This window comes from Anoplopoma fimbria, chromosome 18 (genome assembly GCF_027596085.1).
Source record: "Anoplopoma fimbria isolate UVic2021 breed Golden Eagle Sablefish chromosome 18, Afim_UVic_2022, whole genome shotgun sequence".
Lineage (NCBI taxonomy): Eukaryota > Metazoa > Chordata > Actinopteri > Perciformes > Anoplopomatidae > Anoplopoma > Anoplopoma fimbria.
The window spans coordinates 10,974,271-10,993,308 of record NC_072466.1 but is presented as its reverse complement, the minus strand read 5'-3'; the positions used below and the strand labels follow the sequence as shown (position 1 = coordinate 10,993,308).

Below are 19,038 nucleotides of genomic sequence, written 5' to 3'. Positions count from 1 at the left end.
AGACTTAATGGGTGAGGATCATAGACTGTATGGGGGAGGATCGTACACAGCATGGGGGAGGATCATAGACTGTATGGGATAGGATCGTAGACTGCATGGGGAGGATCATAGACTGTATGGGGAGGATCATAGACTGCATGGGGAGACTGTATGGGGGAGGATCATAGACTGCATGGACTGCATGGGGGAGGATCATAGACTGTATGGGAGGATCATAGACTGTATGGGGGAGGATCATAGCCTGCATGGGGGAGGATCGTAGACTGCATGGGGGAGGATCATAGACTGCATGGGGGAGGATCATAGACTGCATGGGGGAGGATCATAGACTGCATGGGGAGGATCATAGACTGCATGGGGAGGATCATAGACTGTATGGGAGGACTGCATGGGGAGGATCATAGACTGCATGGGGAGGATCATAGACTGCATGGGGGAGGATCATAGACTGTGGGGGAGGATATGGGGGGGGACTGCATGGGGATCGTAGACTGTATGGGGGAGGATCATAGACTGCATGGGGGAGGATCATAGACTGCATGGGGGAGGATCATAGACTGTATGGGGGAGGATCATAGACTGCATGGGGGAGGATCATAGACTGCATGGGGGAGGATCATAGACTGCATGGGGGAGGATCATAGACTGCATGGGGGAGGATCGTAGACTGTATGGGGGAGGATCAATGGGGAGGATGGGGGAGGATAGTCTGCATGGGGGAGGATCATAGACTGCATGAGGGAGGATCGTAGACTGCATGGGGGAGGATCATAGACTGCATGGGGACTGCATGGGGGAGGATCATAGACTGCATGGGGGAGGATCATAGACTGCATGGGGGAGGATCATAGACTGCATGGGGAGGATCATAGACTGCATGGGGAGGACTGTATGGGGAGGATCATAGACTGTATGAGGGAGGATCATGGGGGAGGATCATAGCCTGCATGGGGGAGGATCATAGACTGCATGGGGGAGGATCATAGACTGCATGGGGGAGGGACTGACATGGGGGAGGATCATAGACTGCATGGGGGAGGATCATAGACTGCATGGGGGAGGATTGTAGACTGCATGGGGGAGGATCTTAGACTGCATGGGGAGGATCATGGGGAGGATCATAGACTGCATGGGGGAGGATCATAGACTGCATGGGGAGGATCATAGACTGCATGGGGAGGATCATAGACTGCATGGGGAGGATCATAGACTGCATGGGGGAGGATCATAGACTGCATGGGGAGGATCATGGGGGAGGAGACAGTGCGCATGCGGAACTACTGTCGGAGGGAAATTTGAACAGTCCGGACCGCCTGATGTGACAGGAAGCTTGTGGCCAGCTGAGCAGCCCGGTCGCTCGTAGAAACCAGTCAGCTATAAACACGAGCAGTCGGATAACATTAACACATAAACACACGATTCATTTCTAAACCATCACCGACCTCAATGCCTCAACATGGAGCCTCATCACGACCAGGTAACATTCACGAATCATCCGTTAGCTGCGAATGTGGCTAACGCGTTAGCTTCGGCGTTGTTTACTTTCGCCATTGTTTACTTATCTGGAGGAGCTTCTCCACATGTTTTTGTTACGTACGTTTATCTAGCTTCAGTTACACCAAGGCAGTTGCAAAGGGCGTTTCTGCTTAATGCTTTAAGATAATAATAATAATAATAATAATAAAAGTCAGTATCACAGAGTTGTTTGTAAACAAATGGGTTGTCAGCACGTTTGAATCTAAGCTTGTATGGGCTCAACGGTGGGCTGGTTAGACAAAACAGCTCCTGTTGCTGAAAGCTACTGTTGTCTGGTGTCAGCTCCACATATGCAAGAAATGTGAATTCATTGCATATACTTCCTCTTTTTTCCTGCAGACTTTCGACTCACCCTCAAAAAACAGCTACATTGGCAGCTATTACCAGCCTCCAAACAGGATACTGTCAATAGCAAGACAGCTTGAGTTCCCTGTCCACTCATCCATCAGCATGGACCCACAGATGACCAGCCCTCGGGTGTCCCAGACCAAACCTAATATTGACAGCACAGGTATGGCACAGCCTTTATTTCAATCTGCTGTTGTCTCATAGCATGTTTTTGTTTTACAACATGTAGTGTTAAAGCACTTTGAGTGGTCGGAAGACTAGAGAAGCGCTGTACAAGTACAGTCCATTTATGTCCACCTGCTACAAATAACATATACGCTTTTCCGTTCTTGTTAACTCCTCTTCAGCTGTTGTTGATGCACTGAAGACCCTCCAGGAGAAAATCAGGCGGTTGGAGCTGGAAAGGAAGCAAGCAGAGAAGACCTATAGTCAATTCTCCCATGATGCTCAGAGGCATCAAGAGGTCACAGACTCTTACAAGGTGCCCAGTCAACCAGCAGCTGGCCTGCCTACAACAGATAACCCTGGCAAGAAAGGTAAGTGATGGAAGCTGCAGACGGAGCAGCTGCTGTCTCTGCACAGTCTTTCCTGTAGATTTTTTTCTCACTTGTTGTGTCTGTTTTTATAATAACAGAGTTGGACTCGAAGCTGCAGTCTGCAGAGGCTCGGTGTAAAGTCCTTGAGAAGCAGCTATACTACATGAGGAAGATGGTTGAAAATGCTAAGAAGGAGAGGAATGTCCTCGTGGAGAATCAGGTGCACCAAAATATTACAAACAAAAGAAACAAATCTGTCTTTAAAATCACACCCTAAAACTATAATCCTAATATATTATAAAGAGATGATGATGATTCTGTAAAACATGCTTAATATTTTTTAAACAAGATAGAATTAACAGTGTTTGTTCCTAAATAACTGTATAATCTCTGTTTATATCCGCACTAGGCTTCACTGCAAATCCAGCAGCCGTGCAGCTCAAACTCCCAAACTCAGCGGGATAAGCTGGAGAAACTAGAATCAGAGTGTCTCAAATTGAGTCGGACACAAACTCTGGCAGAGGTTGTTCACAGTTTTTTTACACTTGATTAGTCTTACCACTAATCATCACAAGCTGAATGACATTATTTTAATGCTATTTTGATTTCAGAAAAAGCTTTCCATTCTGGAACAAAAACTACTGAAAGAAGAGCATGAGCGTAAACTTGTGCAGGAAAAAGCTGACAAGGTCAGTCCACACACACTTCTTGGATCATCTCAAAAATGACAAAATCTACGATATATATATATATATATATATATATATATATATTTATTTTTTTTTTGTACTCCTTAACTCCAACATGCAGAAAAAATAAGCAATCTTAAAAAAAAATCTAAATTCAATTAATTTTACTTCCCATTAAAGATATCTAGTCTGTTTGAAGTTGCATAAAACTAATTGTCTAAAAATGGTAACATGCCAACAAAGAATCTTGAAAAAGACAAATGACCGATTTAAACCAGACTATTGCCATGTCCACAGCTCCAGAAGGAGTTGGACATCAACTTTCGATTGTCTGTGCCAACTGCTGAAGAAATAAAGCCAAAGAAGAAATCAAAAAAGACCACCAAGGTATCTTTCTTACTGATAGAGCTTATTAACTGCCTGTATTTCGTTGATGAAAAAACCCTTTGTTTGCACATAGTTGTAATAAAAGCGGTCTTTTACCTCAGAAAACCTCCAGACAGACTGAACTTCCATCATCAAGGGGCCCAAGGCACAAAACAATGCCATTTGTTGCAGGAACAGTAAGTCAGTTCTGATGCTGTGCACTTACTCTAAAAACATGCATTATTATAAACTCTTTCCCCTTTTTGATTTCTTTTGATTGATTTTAATTTTCTCTCCATGTCACAGTCGACAAGCCCGAGCCATTCAGTCCACGCCAACGTACAAAGTATACTTCACATGATGAAGCACCATCAGCCCCAACTGTGTGAATGGGTGAGCACATTGCAAAGGACTGGTTGTGGAGCCAAGAAAAGCCTCCAAAGGGACTTTGCTCCATCTTCCACAACTTTTCACGAGCCTGACAGGGATTCTTCCGTACGAGCAGATCAGCCACTGGGCTCACTTTCTGACCTGCTCTTGGCTCTGCAGGACGAGCTAGGACAAATGAGCTTGTGAGTAAGGTTTTTTTTTTTCTTTTTCATTTGTTTTTTTACACATTTAATAATTTGTGGTTGTGTTTTTTGTCAGTGAGCATCAAGAGTTGGTGCATCAGATAGATGCAACCCAACATTGTGAGCAGAGGCAGGATCTGCAGAGAGAACTGGAGAGGTTGGTCGCCAAGATGGAGGAGAAGGGAGCTCAGATCACGAAGCTCCGCAAACACCAGCAGACGGTATGTGAACCATCACTCGGTACAGTCCAGCGGCATCCAAGTATGTCAAGTGTCAGCTGATCTCCATCCCTAATTATGTACGTAGTTTAGGTTTCTAATGTTGCTGTCTTCCGCTCCTGTACAGGTCCATCAATTGACTCAGAGCCAGCCATGTGCTGAGGAATACACAGCCAAGAAGTTGAGGGGGATCAAACCACCGGTTCCCTCTCCTGTTAAGGCTATGAATAAGGGAAAGAAAGGTGGAACCACTCACAACAACCTGCAGCTTCTTAGAGATACACAGAAGTTCAGAAACAGCCTAAAACAAGACGACCTCTCCTGGGAGACATGAGGTTCTCTGAAAGACCTTTCTGTTCAGGCTTTGATACTACAGCTGGTCGAACCACAAGACTCCCCTTGGTTCCCAGCAGCCGGTTTTTCCCACTCTTCAAATGGCCTCTGGGATGTTTTTAGTAGTGAAAAGAGGGAATACACAAAGGGGTTGTTAATGTGTTACTCATAAAACCTTTTAAGCAATGGGTGTTGGACTTAAATGAAATCTTTCACATACAGGGTCCTTTATAGTTAGAGGGTGAAAAGTTTATGAATCATGACCTCACCCTGTCTCATCTCAAATGTAGCTGGAGTAATCTATTTTTAATATTTTCACATTTTAATAAAGCTTATTCTCTCTGCATATTTAAAAAATATGTTTGTGTACGTTTTACTTCTGCCAACAAAAATGTTTTTTCGTCCAACACTGCACCATCATTTGGACTTCATGTTTAGAACCACTAGGTGGCAGTGCTCATCCTATCTCTATTTGACAAATGTGAAGGCTTTTCACACAACATACAGTTGCATGTATAATAATAAGACATAACTGTATCATGTTACGTGCAGCATCAAGCTCCTTCTGTCTTGAACAGACTGTCATACAGATCGACCAAAAGCTCTGTAGACTCTTACAGCAGCAGGTTGGACAGCTGAGTAAATGTTGCCCTGACCACAGGACAAACTGATGTGGTTTTTATCGCTCTGCACTCATGGGAGGAACTGCTTTTTGCCACAGGATTTTGCTATTTCAAACTGCCAAAACAACTACATGTTTCTAAATATATCAATGATAGATATCACTCTTCTTAATTTGAGGCTGGTCAGATGACAGGTCACCTTTCTTTGCTCTCTGTTTATTTGAGTCAACTACCTTTTATGGGATTAATAACCACATGTGAAGCTCCCTCATAACATTCCTGCATTATCTCCTCGTTAACAGGCCTTGGGTAAACATTTTTAGTGTCTCATTAGGTTACATTTTTGATGTGCAATAAGCTTTCTTTTTCTTTTCTTTTTTTCATAAAGCTAATGTCAGTCACTTCCTTTACCACCAACTCTACAGTGGTTGTTTAGTCGGATATTGTTATATTGAAAACTAAAATTCAAACAATGCAACATCCCTAACAGTCCTGCCCAAGGTTCTGTGTCATGGGAGTAGAAAACAGCTGATTGTTATGTTGCCGTTTGCATTCAGCCTTTTTTTTCTGTAAATGATCTAGCTAAAATTGCTTGGTCCTGGTATTCTTGGCATGACTCTGAGTTCACGGCATGGTTAAATGGACTGAGCTGGCCTATGTGAGAGACTAAATCTATTGCATTGTTTCTCTGTGCTCCCATATTAGATTACAGAGCATGACTGGACACAGCAATCAGGTTAGCTGAGGCAAGTCAAGCCCCCTCCATGCCCACATACAACATCTCTCCTGACTCTGCAGCTCTGATACCTTGTGACTGCTCACCCCTCTTTGCCTGGTGTTAAATAGCAACAATGTGTTCGGAGAGCAGTGTATGTAGGAGGGCTGTGTAGATGTGATTCTGTAAGACATTTGTTGTGCGTGTTTGTAAAGGATTTCCCAAAACAGCTATCATCTGATGGGGATAAAGATACCTCGTAAAGTGTAAAATGAATTTACGGCTTACAATTTAATTCCTTGAGTTCGATGTTTACATGGAGAACAATTGAAAATAAATCTCAGTGTGTGAAATGTTGGAAAAGTTAGCTGAAATGAAGGATTTTCCACTTTGTACAGGAAGGCCCCATAAGAGATGGTCTCTGTCCATTAACAGCAGATACTATGTAGGGTTACAGATTGTTTTTTTTTAATGGACACGAAAAAAACCTCCCTAAAACTTTCTTTGGTTCCGGGAAACTGTGCCAGCTGGGGACACTTGTCCACTGGAAGAATAACAGTCTGCTCAGCACAAAAACATATTGTACGCACACACCTTGTTCAAGAATGTAGTTCTGTACAGACTGTGATTCTTGAGTGTGCGGACACACACACACACGCTCTAACGTTTCCTTTAGAGCTAAAAGTTTTTGCTGCATCTGCAGAACCTTGCTGTGACCTTGGACACTGAACATGTGTCCTGACAGAACAACACAGCGAAAAACACTCAGTGTGAAGAACAAACTATTTTGAACAGAGGGGGGATTTCTTTGGTTTTGGCTCTCATTGACCCAGATATCAATGGTACATGACAGCAAATAATGTTGCATTGTTGCTATAAACTTTGAACCTTTTTGATGTTCTAGTCTGCTCAGTAAACTTTATTAAAGACAAGAATATGTATGCAGATTTCAGGAAAAGCTGTGACAATACGGTGGATGATTGTGGGGCTTTTAGTTTGTGTACGTCCAAAGTCTAGTGTCACTGAAATGGTCATGGATTAGTGGCTACCAACTTTTTTGGGCTTGTGACCCCTCAAAACGAAGCAGTGTCTACTAGTCACCAGTCATAACCAGTTAAGGAAGTATTTCTTTAAAATTAAACGACATAATTACATGTTATACATATACAGTTTTTTTTCTATGTTATGCCTTCAGTTATCTAGTGGCCCCTCAGATTTATCTTCGGGGCCCATGGAGGGTCCCAAACCAACCCTAAATTACCAGCAAGAGAATGAAGATGGAGGGTATTGACTGGGTTAGGGCAGAACCAGGATGTACAACATCTGAAATAAATGTCGTGAGAATCTGATTATGTTAAACATATTGATGTTTCCCACAGCCAGTTTATTTTGGTATTTTAGTAAATGAAAAGAGATTAAATGAGATACAACTCTAACATCTCTAGCAGCCTGTTAGCTTTGCATAAAGTCTGGATAAACTTTGCATAGCCTTTGTCCAAAGGTAACAAAATACACAAAGAACTATATTTGTTGCCAATTTCAGATTGAATATGTAAATACTGCTGAATTTTGAGTCACCTACATTTTAAGATACTGTAAATACAACTTGATAAAATTGCTCGTTCAGCATTGCTTTGCTTTTGTTTTCTTCTGTAACACGATAAGTTGTTGACCTGGCACTGGCTCACACAGGGCAGTTGGGGAATACAAAGCAAAGCCTGAATTTGATACATTTTGTTGTCCCGGCAACTAGCTGTTCAATTGTAACCATGGCAATGGAGCCTGAGACCTGAGACCTGGCTGTGTGTCATCGTCCCACTTGTGATTTGTCATGTAAATGACCTGCTCCAAGAAAAGATGGCACTGCTGCCAAATGAAAGGTAAATACAGTGATTTGTTTAACAATATTCAAACTTTATTGGCTTTACATCGTGAACTAAAGGCAACACTAGAAAACAAGGCACAAAATAAAAAGGTTTGAGAGAGAAAAAAGATTAGCAAAAAATAAGCACAGAACATTTCAGGAGACTTTTGTGGCACCTGCAAGTGTCTACATGTACAGTCTTTGTGTGTCATAGTGTGGTGGGAGCGAAGCCAAAGATATCGTACCTACAAGACTGATGGCCTCTGACACAAAAGGTAAAATATATGGCACTACAGTGTGTGCACATAGAAATAAGCCACAAGGCAAAAAAGAGGGAATCAAAAAGCTTTTTACTCGTTGCTCTAATGCTGAAAACTGAGGGAAACCCTCCATGACCAAGCAAACTTTAAATCCAACTGGACAGAAAACAAGTCATTCAATTAATCAATTGAAAATGACAACCCAAGTGGACTTCAAGTCATCCCATGACTGTTTGCATCATGGAGGAAACGTTGCACTTATTTTATTACAATGTGCCGGTGATAAGTTGACCAGGCTACAACCAGGCGTCATCTATTTGAAAACTATGCCACTCATTAGCTGGTTAAAGCCATTCAGCAGCATTTAAAACACCTATAATTCTATTGTGTGATTGGTTGAAATGTAGGCACATAAATGCTGATAAGGGCCAACCATTACGTGCAAGATTCATCTCACAAACTAACTTTTCAAACAGAAGCAGCCTGGTTATTGTCTGGACAGTTTATCTGAAGCAAACGCTCTGTGGGCAACAAGGAGTTAAGGCTGAGCATGACAAAACAGACATTTAAGCAGAATACAACACAGAAAACCACTTCACAGGGGTCTGAAAGTGCTGAGTCCCATTTTTATTTAACAGAGTTGTCGTATCATTTTACAAACTACAACTATATATGGGTATTAACTGAATAAGGCACTTTTCCTTAAGTGGTGCACTGACTGAGTTGGTAACTTGTAGTTGAAGCTGCGGAGAGGCAACACAATGGAGATCTATCGGTAAACATGGATACCAGAGATGACATCACAATGTCAACACATGACGCTGTGTTCTTAGGGAATGCAGCCACCATGCCGAACGCATAGAGTACTCTGGACTGGATTCAGTGGTTAGGCGTCAGTCCACTCAACAGCTGTGAATAAAACGCAAATATTTCTCTTAATTTGGGCGAAGGCTCTCCACAGCTGAGGCGAAACTCTGGAGCCTTCTCGCCATAGTTGGGTCTTTGGGCTGTAGCCTAATGCCACCAGGTGACTAGGTTAAAAGGCGTGTTAATGGTGAGCAGCAGGAAACATGTAATCCTAAATTATGAAAGCCAAAGAAGAAGAAAAAAACTAAACATTTGTAACATTTCTCATACATTCCTTACAGTCTGTGGCCATACAAAACAAGGTGATTATTCATCCATTATTTAGTAAATATTCAAGACTGAGTATTTATTCAAGCAAGTTTTTTTTGGCTGAACCATGAAAACATTGACAAAGACAAAGTTACAAAACAAAGCTTGTCAGTGCAATGCTCAATTTCCATGCCAAAACTGAGGACATTGGCTCAAAGCACACTGTTTCAAGGCATTCTTTCAACTAGTATATGGGTAATCACAAATAATCAAGTGGTTTTTTTATGGTCTGAATCTTTAAGAGCGTATGCAATGGGAGGAAAAGTCACAACTCCAAGCATCCAGCATGCAATAATGAAAAGAAGGCATTTAACAAAACATTCTCGACACGGACGAGCCGCTAAGAGCAAAAATGTGCTGATAAACGCTCCTTCATTTAGCCTTTCTTCAAGTTGAAATCTAGAAGATAAAAACAAAAACAGGACGCGGCTATGTACAGGAGGGACAAAATGGGGGAAAAAAATTAAATCACACAAGTAGCAGCAAGCTAATTAGAGAACGTGGCATGAGCCTTAGCGCGGCTGCTTCGTTCTGCACCTCACTCACAATCCTCTCATTTACACGGAAAAGTCAGAAATCAGAGGTGCAATGCTCAATTGAACAAACAAACAGTCCAACATTTTTACCTCAATGCACTCTCTGCAATACTCAAGTTTTTTTAAATTAAGCCCCAATATGTTTGCCATTTCTTTAAAGTAACATTCCCTGATTTAAAGCACCGAACAGCGACCCAAAATGTCCTACAAGCTCATCCTTCATGTTTTGAAATTGAGTTCTGAAACATAAATAGTGAGGTGGGAGGATATTTGGGAGCAGTATTGGGTGCGACAAAAAAGGAAAGCACTTTTAAATATTCATTTATACAAAGTCACCAGTGAGAAGACCATAGGTTTCATGTACTGAATATAGTCCTCTACTTTATAGGGAAAAACTTCAATCTCGACTGATCAAGGCCCTCAAATGACATCTATTTACTCAGTTCTTCAAAATAAAAGGCTCTTCAGTCCAGCTGGGATACAACTGTTCTCACCAATATCAGCACAGCGATACCTCTTCTTTCTTAAAAAACAAACTAATGATAACGCTTGGGCCTCAACCAGGAAGACTCAACCTCTTCCTTTTCTCTCTTTAAGTCATACTGGACATTAAAGGCACTTCACTGCCATCACTGTCCACATCAAGAAGGTGCATGTCATTTTTCTTTATCTCCCCGTTCTCCATATTAAACACTATTTAATCTAATTAATTGTTAATATTTCTGAAATATTCTACAATCATTCATTTTAAACCACGGCCCTTTTTGACTTCCCCACAAATAATTTGGGCAAAGGGCCAGTTTAACATTAGCAGTCAGAGTGGTTAGTTTTAAAGAGGAAATAACTGGGAGATTAAAGGATGGGAAATGTACTTGATATGGGATTTATTGCATTGATCTGCTCTTCTGGCAGTTTATTTTGCCTTTCTCTTTTTTTACAACTAGTATTTGGCGAAAGATTTCCGCAGGGATGTCAACAGCAGAAAACGAACAGCACTCCTAAATGCCGTGGGAGACACCAAGATCAGACTGTTTACCATAAGGATTGCTAATTTTTTCTAAGTCTGACGTCAGATGATTGGATGTTGCTTTTATTCCTCTGTAGGCGACCCCACCACTTTTACATCACGTAAGAAACACATATACACGACGCAGCTGCTCGGGGGGGCGGGGGAGAGGGAACCTACCCACGATTCAACAGGCTAAAAGCAATACTGAATCATCACAGTCGTCACGTTAAAGAACAGCTGTGAACTCAAACAGTGTTTCCAAATCAAGACCAAAAAAATATATAAACAAGATGTACCTGCGGCCAGTTTGCAGCTGTACTACTCCTAAGCGTCAACAGGAAAGCTACTTTGGATACATGACTAATTCTTTAACTCTCATGTGGTGTATATAATTGAGGAAGCCAGGAGGAGAGGAGCTGTAAATAACACAAACCCCCTCAACTAGTTAAATGATCATACATACAGGCCTATGTGTGTGTGTGTGTGTGTGTGTGTGTGTGTGTGTGTGTGTGTGTGTGTGTGTGTGTGTGTGTGTGTGTGTGTGTGTGTGTGTGTGTCTTAAGACATACTACAACAGCAGGACTTATACAGGCCTAAACCACAAGTGGAATAAACATCAAATATCTAGAAAACCTGCTTGAAAACACTGTTTGAGTCCGTCCTGAAGAGTGCATGCCGAGTGGGGAGTCTTCTCTGCAAGGTTCTAGTTGGTTGGGAAAGGTAAAGTGATCTGGATCCAAAAGTGCAGCCGCTTCAGAGGGTGTGGTAGTTGCGATCCTTGGACTTGCAGAACTTGTAGAGGAAGAAGATCACGGCCTGCAGGCCCAGGATCAGCACTATTCCACCGATGAAGCTTGCGGCGTCAAAGGTGTTCTTGTGAGGGGCAGGAGAGGGGGCAATTGTTGTTGTGCCATTTGTGGTGGTTCCAGCTGTGATTAAAGGAAAAATGAAAACAAATATGTCATTATTGTTGTTTATGTAAATTACAGAACAGATTGAAAAATGTTCTTGCTCCATCACAATGTCAGAATTTTCCAACTTACTAGAAGTGGAGGATGGAGTCGTAATGGTGGTGATGCTACCATTGTGAGTGGGGGTGACGGTGGAATTAATGGTCGAATTGGCTGTAGTGGGTAACAGAAAGAACACATCCATTAAACTTTACACTGTTTGACTTTAGGCCATTTTACTTTTAAAGATGTAGAAGTTGTAAACCTTAAGATTTCAGTCCTGGTTGAACTGCAGACACCTAGTTACTCATGACATTAGTAAGTACCTATTAATACTTAAGTAAACGCTGCTTGAGCAGCTACTTTTGTCAGAAATACTACACTGCTGTTTACAGTGCAGAAATAAATATGTTTTAATGAAGAGATTAGTCAATAATAACTGGCAAATAGCTGGATTACATTGTTTCCTGTGAATCCCTCATGATCGGAAAAAAGCTGACCATAAATAGTTTCAAAGGGAATGTTGATTTTTTTTTTTTTTTTTTTTTTTTTTTTTTTTTTTTTTTTTTTTGTACTATTGCTGTATTTGTGTTGCTGCAACAACAGAACTTCCCCACTGGGGATCAATAAAGTTTAACTTCTCTTTAAGATATCTCAATAAAACTCTTAACAAGACCACTTTAAACCTTATATGCTGGAAGACACGGACTCAAGCAGGTTGTAGCAGAGGGTATTAAGGGACTGGTTACCTGAGGTGGGCTGAGGGCTGATGACTTTAGGAGTGGCAGTGGGTGGGGAGGCTGTAGAGGGAGAGGATGTAGACGCAGAGGTGCTTGAAGCCAGGCCTGTTGTGTTATCAGTAGCTGGACAGGGAACCAACACCGGGACAGGGTGAAAGGGGGAAAGCAGGAGACACCACGCAAACACCAATGGCCAGAAAGTACACAACGCTCCCTTAACATTTCAGGTGAGATTAGTCTTTTGGACACCAACAAAGCCGAAAGCGACGAAGCCAAAGTGCTGAGACTGACCATTAAGGGACACCTCAGTTAAAACGTAGTTAAGCCCAAAAGGAATCGGCAGATTATATAATGTTTTCCTTTGCATACAAATATGGAGTCTGCCGATTTTCTTCAGGCTTAAAAGAACAAGTTTAGTACAAAATGTTACTTTCCGCTCTGATATTTGAAACTACTATGCTGTTTGACTTACCTGAGCAGCTAGCTTGGGTGCAGTTCTCATTTTCTGCCAGAGTTGTGTTGCGACAGCCGATTGCTGAAAGAGACAAAAATATCACAAATGAAATGTCTGATTGGTGCTCTAGAAAATTTTTACTTAAGACCAGTGGTGGAATATTTTCAGATCCTTTACGTAAATGTATCAATACAATAATGTTGAAATAATCCATTAAAAGCAGAAATCCTGCATTGACAATATTACTTAAGTAAAATAGAGAAGCCCTTATCAGTTGTATTACTATAGGATAATACTTCTCATTTATAAACATGTAAAAAGCAATTTAATGTTGTAGCTAGTCAAGGTTGAGCTCATTTTAAAAATGTTATACACTGTTCAGTAGTTTATATCAGTCACAATGCATTACTTATAAATTAATCAAATGTCTTTCCCTCTGAAATATAGTGAGGATAGGGAGAAGTATAAAGTACCAGAAATGTGTCAAATACTAGCACCTCATAATTGTATTTGCATATAGAACTTCATTCAATTGACTTAGTTTGATTCCACCACAGCATTGGAGGCATTTATATTTGGTTTCTTTATGTTCAGTTTGGTGACTCATAGTTTTCTCATCCAGGTGTATTCTCTGCTATTGTAAAATCTGATTATTGATTAACCATGACGGAAAGGGACTTTGCCCCACCAGGAAGTCTAGCCTGTCCCAAATACTCCACAGGAAATCAAGATATAGTTATTTATTATTTAACCTTAAACAGAATTTGAATGAATTACAGACAGGATTAACCATAGCAAAATTAAATTCTATAAGTTAAACAACACAGACATGTCTATCAATTTGTTCGTTTCCTTTAACGGACAAACTCTGCCTGCATCACAGTGAGGAAACCATGAGTCATGACAGACAGCACCTTGTGACTATAAATGCTTTTCACACCCAGTTATATCACTTACTGCTCTTTTTCAGGCTAAACACGTCAGAAACTATTTTGAGCAATCTTCTTTTTTCTATCAAATATGCCTAAAATAATAAATAGAATACCAAATTGCATCACAGTGGGCATCATTTTAATTAGTTTGGTTTTTTCACTCCTGTTCACATGCTGTAAACTAAAAACCACAATGTAAAAACCTTACTCATTCTGTTACACGCTAGCTGCTGAGCAGTGTTTTCTATATCAGGATTAAACTTTTGGTCATGGATACAGTGATTCAGACGTGGAAAAATATTTCCCATAAAGCTTTTATAATAACTATAGTGACAAGGGAGGCCATTAAAGGCCCTTTACCTCGTCTTTGTGATGCTTAAAAAATAGCTCTTGAATTTGTTTATTATATGAGCATATGGGGACATTATCGTCCTGGTTACAGGAACATCATAAAGGGAACTGTGTCTACTCAATGTAAGGCACCTGCTGCTGTAAAACGCCTTCCTATACCTTCCTTGCTTGTAATACTATGATCCACAGCAACCAAAGTAACGACTCCCACCAGATGGCCGCCCATAAATTACAGATACGCCAATTTTAACAGTAAGGCCGCAGCCATTGTTGAAAGCATCTTTTGGCTTTCTCCAAATAGGGTCAAAAATAACCCACCAGCCTGTGTTACGTTCTCCACAGCTCACAGGGCTATGTTTTGTGGCAGGTCATGAATGCATCTTTGTGTTCTGGCCTTGGAGACAAGAAACTACCAAATGTCCGGCTGACATAATTATTAGTTTGTGGAGCCCTTGCTGTAAAGTTTCTGTTTGACTGTGTAGCTTGGCTGTTGGTTCAATTATATTGAGGCCATGGGTTTTGTTTGTGGTATTCGGTAGCTATTCTGTCCACCATTGTTCCTCGTTGCCAATGCAGCTTCTCCCTGTTTAATGTATGATCTCATAATTGAATAAACTGCTGGAAAACATCATTAAGCAGTCCTGCTACGACTGACCAGGAAGTAAATTTAGCTCAATAAATAAGCTGCTTCACTTATCTTAAACTCAGAGAGTGAAACTTTTCAAAGCTGGAAACTTGATGACTCACTGACTTTCAAACTGTGATTTAGTAACATCAGAAATCAAGTAATTTCAAAAGTGTTGGCTGCATTATTTGTCACACTATGTATGTTGAAGCATGTGGGAGGAGGGTTTTTTTTCACTCCCCAGTAGTTCACTTAGAGGGCTGTTATCTCACAGGCAGCTGTGAAAGTTAGGACTGACTCTCACCCTATTCCAAGATGGTGACAACATCATTATCATCATCATCATCATCATCATCATCATCACGAGGTACATCCACAGCTTTTTCGAGCTAAAGGTGTGAGTGAACGCCTCATCGTACCACAGAAAACAGTGTCTTGGTTAAGAGCACTCAACCAGCTTTGTCACAGACTACAACCTCTTACTTAGAGGCGCTACAGACCTTGCATGTACACGTGTAAAGTTTTTGAGTGTTTAAACACCAGGCTGCAGGCAAAATGGCCTCTGACGCCAAAGGCTTGTTTACACAAATTCTCTAAACCGAAGATAAATCTGATAATGACACTGTGGTAGCAGTGTGGTTATGCTGCGCTTCAGAAAAGCCATCTCGACTGGCCAGAGCTGACCTTTCCCGGTTTTTGCTGAGTTTATATAAAACTCATTCTTTGGTTTGTGAAAGGTTTGAGCTCTCGGCTTTCTTGGTGTGTGCGGATGTGTGTTTGTGAGCAGTCAGTGTTGTTCGACACTGTTGAGCCTGCTGTATCCTGTGCAGTAGGCTGGGGTGAGTTGTTTGTTCGGGTGTGTAACAGCACTAAGGAGAGTCTTTGGATAGGAAAGACACATTTCCCAACACAACCAATATAGAAACAGCCAAACCTCCCTGAAACTTTTAACAATGACTCCTCAAATTCTGTACAATAACACCAGATGATCAAGGTAAAAAATAACTGCTGATCAAATCTTTTGCAGAATAAAAACACAGACTTTGTTGATCAAAACTCATGCAAATGACTACAAACGTACTATGAGAACAGATCTCAATAGATGTGTTTTTTTGTGCTTGTGGGTGTTGTTATTTCCTCATGTGCATGATATGTAATTGTAAACTGCTGCAGGTTTCTCCCTTGAGAAATACAACAAGCTAATCCTGTCTCCCTTGGCTCTGAGAGGAGTTACATAATAGCCGTCTCACCTGTCCTGTTTAACCACTTAATGAATCATTAAGTAAACCCAAAGCAGAATGAGGGTGAGGGATCAACAAATCACTATACACCCTTTGGGAGAATCGCAGATCCTCATTGGTGAAACTGTCAAACAGGTCAACTACCATGAGAGGGAACGGTCGTTGGAGCAAAGCTTGATGAATGTGTATATGCTAGATCACCAACTAGTAATACAGTTAAGATTATTAGTTATTCTTTTAGCCCCCCAAAAAAGGCAACTGAAATGTACGACGAGATCACTGTACACTTTTGCCCTGAACTGCAGCCGCGGCAAACATTATGAGAACAACAAGTCACATGAAACTAATCTTTTTGTCCTATCTGCACACTCTTTCCTCTAACTCATGCCGTTATCCTCTCCGTCCTTCTGTTCCCCAGCGTGAGGATATTGCAGGCTTCCTGTCACACATCTCCTCGTTTCCTCTCCTGTTCATCTTCTACACAATCACTTGAGACCTGTGTGTGTGTGTGTGTGTGTGTGTGTGTGTGTGTGTGTGTGTGTGTGTGTGTGTGTGTGTGTGTGTGTGTGTGTGTGTGTGTGTGTGTGTGTGTGTGTGTGTGAGAACTTTGGAGCACTTCCTTCTAGGGTGATATGGTCATTTATCACAACATTTGTTTTGTTCCAGTTTTGTTCTACTGTAGCATTTACCTCACATAACACTTGGACAGATAATCATAAGGGTTTATCACACAATCTTATTCATATCGGCTGAATGAAATAGTGACAAACCTGCAATCTTAAGATATAAGATTATGTCGACTGATCTCTGCTTTACTCATAAAACCTGCAACCTCATTTCCTGACACTGATAACAACATGAAAACAAGCAGCTCCTCTCCCGCTTGAAACACAAACCATAAGGGGAGCCGTTGGTCGACTCAGGAAACAATCTGTCATGCAGTTTTGCTATCGCAACTCCTTTTTACTGAATGATGACTATTTCTACATCACAACCAGCACATTTCGAAATTGGTTTGAAAAATACCACTACAGCATATTTCTCCACAGCCTCCACTGCAATAGTCAGAGAGATTTCTCATACTCGGAGCACTCATGTTTAAACGGACATTTCCATTATCATAATTAAATTCTGGGATGGCTTTACAGAGATGTGGGCAAAAGGCAGCAAAACCAAAATCCGGACAAAAGTAAAGCGTAAATCTCCAAAAGACATTTAGCTTTGCCTCTCCTGCCGTCTCAATCCTCTAAAATTAAATTACTGCGTGGAGAAATAGTGAGTATACGCAATAACCTAGACCCTCTCACCCTACAGAGCTGTGTGCCAGTAAATTACTCCCAAACCAGCCCGTCTGTTAGTGTTGCCAGACGATTACGATACAGCCCCGGCTTTAGGGAATGGAGATGACATCATTTAAAAGTCAAGCATCCACTGCGATACATTCTCTCCATACCTTAGGAATCATGTGTCCAAGCAGTCCAGCTGTCTGTGCGATTTAGGACACACAAAGACCAACCTGTGCCATTCACTCCACAACCTGCCACACATTTATGACAGATACTCACATGTTGTGCAGTTCAACCACTGGCAGCCAGTGGTTCCACACAAATCACACGACTTGGCTGTACACCCATCTGCAAAAGAAGAAATTCATCAGATTTAGTATGGGTATTTGTTTTAACAATGGTAACTTCCTGCATGTGGTAGAAAATTAAACTGTCAAATAAGCTCTCCAGATGTTGCTTTATAATAGTGCTGCTAAAAAAATAAAAAAATAAAGGGATCTAGCCAAAAATAAATCAAATCATACACCAAACAAACACAGCAGAGCATTACAACGTTATGCATTTTAAAATGTGACACCAGAAGGAGGCACAAGTAAAGAGGTTACATAACAAGCAGATCTGGCTCCTGGTCCATCTGGATCTGACTACTAAAGTCAACGTTACACCAGCCTCCATAAGTCACTCCTGTATCCTCTTATAGTTCACTCCATGAGACACACATTAAAGGTTAAACAATGTAAATGCAATGCACGGCCACACTGTGTGCTTGCAGGCTAAAGCGCTAGCGGATCCTAGCCGCTAGCTCAGCTGCAAAAGGTCGCAAACTTACCTGAGTCCGTCGCGGCTGATGCGCCGATCAGAGCCAGAACTACAGCGAAACACACCACCTTCAGGGACATGACTGCGGCCCACGTACGGCTCTTTCTGCTCCAGAAGCGGGGAAACGTGTCCGGAGAGAAACGTCGAGAGTGAGACTTGTGGGGGAGATTTGCTCAGCTTGCTCCTCGTCTTGCGTTTCTGGTCTCTGCTGCTGCTGCTGCTCGGCGCTAGCTCTCTACTTCCTACTTGACAGGTCATGTGGCACTTTTTTTTTTTTTTTTTCACTAACAGGAGTGGGGAAAACCCGAGTGTACGTGAACTACCCCCAAGAGGAAGAAGCAGCTTATTGGTGATTTATCAATTAAACCAGACTGGTCACTTCTATGTAACTTCTAGGTTTGGCTGAAGGAGATGTCACTCAAAAAAAAACAAGTCCTCATAAAAAGTAAGATAAAATAAGATAAGATAAAATAAGATAAGATAAAATAAGATAAGATAAAAAAAGATAAGATAAAATAAGATAAGATAAGATAAGATCATCCTTTATTAGTCCCGCAGCGGGGAAATTTACAGGATTACAGCAGCATAGGTTATAGTGCAAACAAGAGACATAGTAAAAGAAAAACAAGATAAAATAAAATAAAAAAGTATTATGAATAAGCAATAAAAAACAGTAAAGAATCCACAATAACTGAAATAGTATACAGTACCAGTCAAAAGTTTGGACACACCTTCTCATTCAATGGTTTTTCTTTCTTTCTTTTTTATTTTTTTTCTACATTGTAGATTAATATTGAAGACATCCAAACTATGAAGGAACACATATGGAATTATGTGGTAAACAAACAAATGCTCAACA

The 19,038-nt window shown here is 41.2% G+C and overlaps 2 protein-coding genes across 3 annotated transcripts; one reads left to right on the top strand and one right to left on the bottom strand.

Moving 5' to 3' along the window:
- The first annotated feature begins 1,249 nt into the window (after nucleotides 1-1,249).
- cep57l1 (centrosomal protein 57, like 1) lies at nucleotides 1,250-4,924 on the top strand. Its single transcript, XM_054618547.1, has 11 exons — nucleotides 1,250-1,477; nucleotides 1,876-2,047; nucleotides 2,232-2,420; nucleotides 2,519-2,640; nucleotides 2,830-2,943; nucleotides 3,032-3,109; nucleotides 3,407-3,496; nucleotides 3,598-3,672; nucleotides 3,782-4,047; nucleotides 4,124-4,268; nucleotides 4,393-4,924. Exons 1-11 carry the CDS (start codon nucleotides 1,457-1,459, stop codon nucleotides 4,597-4,599), a joined length of 1,479 nt encoding a protein of 492 aa, XP_054474522.1. The 5' UTR covers nucleotides 1,250-1,456; the 3' UTR covers nucleotides 4,600-4,924.
- A 2,905-nt stretch (nucleotides 4,925-7,829) lies between these two features.
- On the bottom strand, nucleotides 7,830-18,401 carry cd164 (CD164 molecule, sialomucin). 2 transcript variants are annotated; one of them, XM_054618550.1, is made up of 6 exons: nucleotides 18,190-18,401; nucleotides 17,640-17,708; nucleotides 12,944-13,006; nucleotides 12,481-12,594; nucleotides 11,825-11,905; nucleotides 7,830-11,710 (listed from the first exon to the last, which is right to left on the bottom strand). In XM_054618550.1, exons 1-6 carry the CDS (start codon nucleotides 18,257-18,259, stop codon nucleotides 11,535-11,537), a joined length of 573 nt encoding a protein of 190 aa, XP_054474525.1. In that variant the 5' UTR covers nucleotides 18,260-18,401; the 3' UTR covers nucleotides 7,830-11,534. The 2 variants fall into 2 exon arrangements, with proteins under 2 accessions (XP_054474525.1, XP_054474526.1); XM_054618551.1 differs by lacking the exon at nucleotides 12,481-12,594.
- Between the last annotated feature and the right edge of the window lie 637 nt (nucleotides 18,402-19,038).

Bases quoted from the DNA above. Each gene is read 5' to 3' on its own strand.
- cep57l1 (XM_054618547.1), top strand. From the start codon at position 1,457: ATGGAGCCTCATCACGACCAG. The intron at 2,641-2,829 runs GTGCACCAAAAT...TATCCGCACTAG, and splicing joins ATGTCCTCGTGGAGAATCAG to GCTTCACTGCAAATCCAGCA. The intron at 3,497-3,597 runs GTATCTTTCTTA...CTTTTACCTCAG, and splicing joins AATCAAAAAAGACCACCAAG to AAAACCTCCAGACAGACTGA.
- cd164 (XM_054618550.1), bottom strand. From the start codon at position 18,259: ATGTCCCTGAAGGTGGTGTGTTTCGCTGTAGTTCTGGCTCTGATCGGC. The intron at 17,709-18,189 runs GTAAGTTTGCGA...CTTCTTTTGCAG, and splicing joins ATCAGCCGCGACGGACTCAG to ATGGGTGTACAGCCAAGTCG. The intron at 11,711-11,824 runs GTAAGTTGGAAA...CTTTAATCACAG, and splicing joins GACTCCATCCTCCACTTCTA to CTGGAACCACCACAAATGGC.